General features: G+C 41.0%; 1 protein-coding gene across 4 annotated transcripts in view; it reads left to right on the forward strand.

Annotated features, from left to right (window-relative positions):
• The window catches only part of med24 (mediator complex subunit 24), a 75,608-nt gene extending 70,074 nt beyond the window's left edge, over window positions 1-5,534 (forward strand). For all 4 annotated transcript variants that reach the window (XM_072249872.1, XM_072249875.1, XM_072249873.1 and 1 more), the window contains 3 exons: window positions 808-956; window positions 3,527-3,645; window positions 5,198-5,534. In XM_072249872.1, the coding sequence (XP_072105973.1) occupies window positions 808-956; window positions 3,527-3,643 (266 nt within the window). In that variant the 3' untranslated portion in view covers window positions 3,644-3,645; window positions 5,198-5,534. The remainder of the gene's footprint in view (window positions 1-807; window positions 957-3,526; window positions 3,646-5,197) is intronic.
• The last annotated feature ends 466 nt before the right edge of the window (window positions 5,535-6,000 follow it).

The following is a 6,000-nucleotide window of genomic DNA, read 5'->3' on the forward strand; positions in this document are numbered from 1 at the left end:
ATCCTGGAGGCACTGAGGAGACCAGTGATCCCCTAGTTAGTGAGTCATAGTCCCAGATTGTAGGTCAGTATGGGTGGCAAGTCCTGGGTACAAAGTCATAGAAGTGGGTACCCCCACCCCCAGGTTACCGGGGTCATGCAAGTCCAGAAGTCAAGGCCCAAAGCTCAAACAAGGTCCATACAAGTATGGAAGTCGAAGGTCAAACCCATGATTGGCAAGTCCTGGAGTCAATACGCTGACATCAGCGAAGTCTGGCAAAGCCAGAAATCAATGTTCAGAGCGCAGCAAGTCCAAAGGTAGAAGCCCTGAGGGTCAAAGACTAATGGTAGAGACCTGGAGGAGTCACCAGGCTCAGAGGTCTGTGCAAGTCTGGAAGTCGAGGCTTGAAGGTCAAAACCATGATCGGCAAGTCCTGTGGCGAAGTCTCAGGTTGAAGGCCCGATATCTGAGAGCCTGGGGACAAGGCCTGGAGACTCGGAGTCCTGGGGTTGGAGGCCTGTCTGTGTGTATGAAGGGGTGGGTGAAAAGAGGACTTGTTTTGTGGTTCTGCTGAACATCGTGGGCATGCTATGTTGGCGGGAATGTGTAACACCTGTGAGCTAAGGATAAAGAGCCAGATGTACATCCATTTCTATTTTATTCAGCTGATAGAAATCTAAATCATGTTAAGGTGGTGTTATAGTGGAGAGTCTTTCAGATTCAACAAAATGTGAAATGTTCCTCCACTGACGCTGCTGAATATTCATTAAAAGCTGGCCAAGACAAGGTGGAGGCGTGGAGCACTAACTTTCTCAACTTCCTTTTCAGCAAACTTGTTCCTCTTGATTTCCTCAATCCTGAGCTCAAAGGTGGCTGGTCCGCACACCCAGTTTGTCCAGTGGTTTATGGAAGAATGCGTAGAATGCTTGGACCAAGGAAGCCGTGGTAGCATTCTCCAGTTCATGCCTTTTACCATGGTAAGTCAATTCTTCAGATTGATTGATATCCAGATATAAATGAGTACATAAATTATTTGTAGATCTTTCTGCGTGCTCAATGTTTAGCTTTGAATGCTATAAAACAGGCATGTATAACTAACAAATCACAAACACAAAATCTATAAATGCTGGAAATCCAAAGCAACACACAAAATGCTGGAGGAGCTCAGAAGGTCAGGCAGCATCTATGGAAAAGTGTCCAACAGTCGACATTTATGACCAGAACCCTTCTTCAGGACTGAGAAGATGGGGGGAGATGCCTGAATTAAAAAGTGGGGAGAGGGGAAAGGAAAAAGGTGATGGGTGAAGCCAGGTGGGTGGAAAACGTTAATTAAGGGCTGGAGAAGAAAGAATCTGACAAGAGAGGAGAGTGGACAATAGGAGAAAGGGAAGGAAGAGGGAATCCAGGGGAAAGTAATAGGCAGGTGAGTAGTAGTAAAAGGTCAGGATGGGGAATGGGGGGGGGGGGGGGGTGGATTTTGTTCACCGGAAGGAGAAATTGATATTCATGCCATCAGGTTGGAGGGTACCTAACAAGAATATAAGGTGTTGGTCCTCCTCCTTGAGGGTGGCCTCATTTTGATACAAGAAAGGGCCATGGATTGACGTGTCGGAAAGGGAATGGGAATCGGAATTAAAATGTTTAGCCACTGGGAAATCCTGCTTGCGGTGGATGGTGCGGAGTTGCTTACCAAAGTGATCCCCCAATTTACAATGGGTCTCACCAATGTAGAGGAGACTCCATCAAGAGCACTGGATAGACAACCCCAGCAGATTCACAAGTGAAGTGTTGCCTCACCGGGAAGGACTGAAACTAGTCCTTTTATTTTGTGAAACTCACTCTATGGTGCTGAATCAGGTTCAGTCATATGCTATCTTGTGAAAATGGTTAAACAGCTGTGGTCCTCACGTTAGCTTTGTTTAAGGGGTCATTATTCAGACTATCCTTTCAACATTAATTCAGAACTTGAAGTGTTTGCTGATGATTGTTACATTCTATTCACACTGTACATGCCATATGTCCTCATTATAGAACAAGAAAGAAATATAAGCTTGAATTTCCAAAGGAACAAAATGTTTGTGAACTAATTGTGTAATTGTGAAAATTTTCCTGGAACCCTCATGGGAAAGTATCACCTTCTTGCTAATTTAATGCCTTGTCTCTCCTTTATTGAAAATGGTTCTAAGATAGCTTTGAATAGATAACTAATTTGAAGGGTCAATAATACAAGTCTTTGTAGTATTGCTCTATTTTGCCCTATTCTCTACTGAAGGCAAAGTTTTGCTATGTTGTGGGTGCCCCGACTATATCCTGTTCTTCACAAGGGGACTCTTTTCAGTCTAAGTATACAGAGTTAGAGAGGGTTAACATTTCAGATTATTGATTAATGGTTCAGAACTAACTGCACAATCCTGTTTGGCACTTTAGTGGATGAAAAATATACTGCTGAACATGCTTTTTTTCATCAGAGGTTTAAACCCAGACCATGCCTGTCCTCTTGGATAGTTACATAAATGATCCAAAGAGAATCAGATAGGTTCTCCAGTGTCAACAACTATTGCTCAACTAATACCCAAAAAATGATTATTTGTAATTGTGTTTATTTATACTTGTGTACCTACTGGCTAACAAATTCAAAATTGCCTAATTAGCTGTAAAATAAAAATGATAAAGCTTTGAGTGCTTTATTGCAAAAGGTGCAATATGATCGTGAATTTGTTGTTTTTAAGTTACCCCATACTTGTTTTTAGTATAATATTGCAAAACTAGATGACTTCTGTTTAAATATGAATGTGACATGCAATATTATATTTAATTATATTGTACCATTAAGTAATGAATGTTTTTCGGAATATAATTTCTTGTCTAGAAATTGCAAACAGGACTAGATTTTCAAAAAAAATGAAGCTACAATTTAATACAAGCCTCCAACCTAATAGCATGAACATTGACTTCTGTAACTTCCGCTAATGCCCCACCTCCCCCTCGTACCCCATCCGTTATTTATTTATAGACACACATTCTTTCTCTCTCTCTCCTTTTTCTCCCTCTGTCCCTCTGACTATACCCCTTGCCCATCCTCTGGATCCCCCCCCCACCTTTTCCTTCTCTATGGGCCTCCTGTCCCATGGTCGTCTCGTATCCCTTTTGCCTATCACCTGTCCAGCTCTTGGATCCATCCCTCCCCCTCCTGTCTTCTCCTATCATTTTGGATCTCCCTCTCCCCCTCCAACTTTCAAATCCCTTACTCACTCTTCCTTCAGTTAGTCCTGACGAAGGGTCTCGGCCTGAAACGTCGACTGCACCTCTTCCTAGAGATGCTGCCTGGCCTGCTGTGTTCACCAGCAACTTTGATGTGTGAAGCTACAATATATAACTGTATTTAGTTGATCTTTGTAAACAAAAGAACTTAAGTCATGTAGCCAGTTAAGGCTTCTTAAGTAAAATCTAATGCAAATTTCAGAATGAGTCGTTGCATCTCAGTATCACTTACAATTCAGATGCTCTTTGTGTTTGATTGCACTGTACATATTTTTTTCTAAAACAGGTTTCTGAGCTCATGAAATTGCCTGCTCTATCCAAACCAAAGACTGTGCTAGCGATAACTGATCTGGGTCTCCCTCTGGGACGCAGGGTTGCTGCAAAGGCGATCGCTGCACTTTAAAGGTTAGTTGTTGAGTCTCCAGGCCTAGTTTGGTATAGAGTAATCGTGTGTTGATAAATCCTGTTGCATGCATGTAATGCTGTGGACTTGTATTTGTGTAAGAACTTAAATAGAAGCAGATGTAGGTATAGAGACTAGTGAGCCTATTCTACTTGTAGTAAGATTAAGGCTGATCTTTGTCACCTGATTAACATTTCCTTCAATTCTCTCACTATTGAGAAGCCAATCAATCTCAGTATCAGAAGCACTTAAACACTAACCATTCACAACACTCTCCATTTTGGTGTGGAATGTCTAAAACCAGAGAGCTAAAGGATAAAGAGCCAATAAATCTTGTCGATCTCTGCTGCAAAACTAAAGCTACACACAGTACTCCATTTGTGAGGTGTCATGGTGTTGCTGCTAGTAAGAGTTATGCCTCTCAGTCCCAGACATAGGTTCAACCCTGACATCAAATGCTATGTTGACACAATCTCCCTGTGACTTGTAGGTTTCCTCCTACATCCCCAAGGCATGCAGGTTGGTTCTTTGGCAATATAAATTAGTAAGTAGAATCTGGTAGCATTAAAGAGGACGTGTAGAGAATTAATAATAGGATTAATGCTGGTTTAGTGTAAATGGTTGATTAGTGGTGGACATGAACTTGGTGGGCTGAATGGCAAGTTTCCGTGACCAAAGTCTGGTAAAATTTCAATATCTTCCTTACTTTTGCAATTCAGTGTTTCCACAGTGAAGGCTAGATTATCATTTGCTTTCCTAAATGTGTATTTGCATATTTTGTTCCTGTATCTTATGACCCAACACACCATCATCTATTATCTTCTCGCAATTGCTATTCCTGTAACCAAAGAGAAACCTCACACTTCATATGCTATCTTGCCATTTGCTTAATCTATCATCTTTTTGCAGACATTTTGTGTCCTCAGTTTCCCTTGTGGGCCGTAAGTAAACAGATGGCTATCAACGGACGTAGATATCAATGTTAACTTTGATGCATTTTCATCTAAGTCATTAATATAAGCTGTGATGAACTGAAGATACCAGGACTGATCCCACAAGTAAAACTGTGAATCTAAAAATAACTTACTTATTCTTATGTTGCTTTCTGTCCTTCAACCAATCAGCTATCCATGGGTAATATATTAGTTCTCTAGTTCTGTGATCCTTACTTTATGATTAGTGACTATCTATTTAAATTCATGCCCTTGTTACTACCGCATACTTTTAAACTAAGAAATTAACACAGCAGAGCAGAAAAGAAAGTTTGAGAGCAACTGTGGCAAAAATTCAAGGTCAATTTTTTCATTGAATTGCATATTTAGGAACAATTTTACTGTCTGGTCAGATCAGGTAACCACAGATTCCCTGCTAGAGTTTGATTAGTCATTTGCTTACAACTTATCTGTGATGACAGATGTAAAAATGTTGAGGTTTGTGGAGCTCATTATAACTTCTAGATTTATGGAAGACCTAGATATTCTGGTCAGTGACAAATGGCCACTCTCACTACTGTTCTTTCTGCTAAACATGCACTTATTTAATCACATCCTGCAGCTTGAACCTGTTGGACGAAGATATCCATATCCTTGGTGGCCAGGGCTTGGAACAAAGGGCTCAGTTACCCAGATGAGGCACTCCATGGGCTTCATTGGACCAAGCTCCATACAAGAAACAGTTGGAAAAAGAATTCTGGCAATTGGCTAAGCCATGCCTCCTGGCTTAGCCTGCTGCTAAACTCGTCAAAAGCTATGAATATTTCTAAATGACTCTGATATTCAGAAATGCTAATAATGTATTAAAGTCATTTTTAAATTTTTTTTACTAAAGTAAATCATGTAAATTCATTTAAAATGAGAGAAAAAAAATAAATTGTTGTGTCCAATTACTTTAATATCTTTTCGTTGTTGCCATTCCTCTATACTGCAATGTCTGTCCTGGGGAATTGTCATAATTTTATACAGAGCTACCAAACAGGCCTTTTGGTCCAGATGGTCCATGCCAACAGTGTAACAGGGTAACTGCCGGTCTTCCATAAAACCTTGCCCAGGCCTGCGCCCTGGAACTTTCCAGGCGCAGGTCCGTGGTCTTGCGAGACTAACGGATGCCACCATTTGTACCTTGTCCATGCCCCTCATGATCTTGTATATTTCTGTCAGGTCATCCCTCAATATCCTATATTCCAGAGAATAAAATCCTAGTCTATGCAATCTGCCCTTGTAATTTAGCCCTCCCCCCAAGTCCAGGCAACATCCTGGTAATTTTTATTGTACCCTTTCTAGTTTAATAACATCTTTCCTACAATAGGGTGACCGAACTGTACACAATATGCCAAGTGTGGCCTCACCAGTGCCTTATTG

This window comes from Mobula birostris, chromosome X (genome assembly GCF_030028105.1).
Source record: "Mobula birostris isolate sMobBir1 chromosome X, sMobBir1.hap1, whole genome shotgun sequence".
NCBI lineage: Eukaryota > Metazoa > Chordata > Chondrichthyes > Myliobatiformes > Myliobatidae > Mobula > Mobula birostris.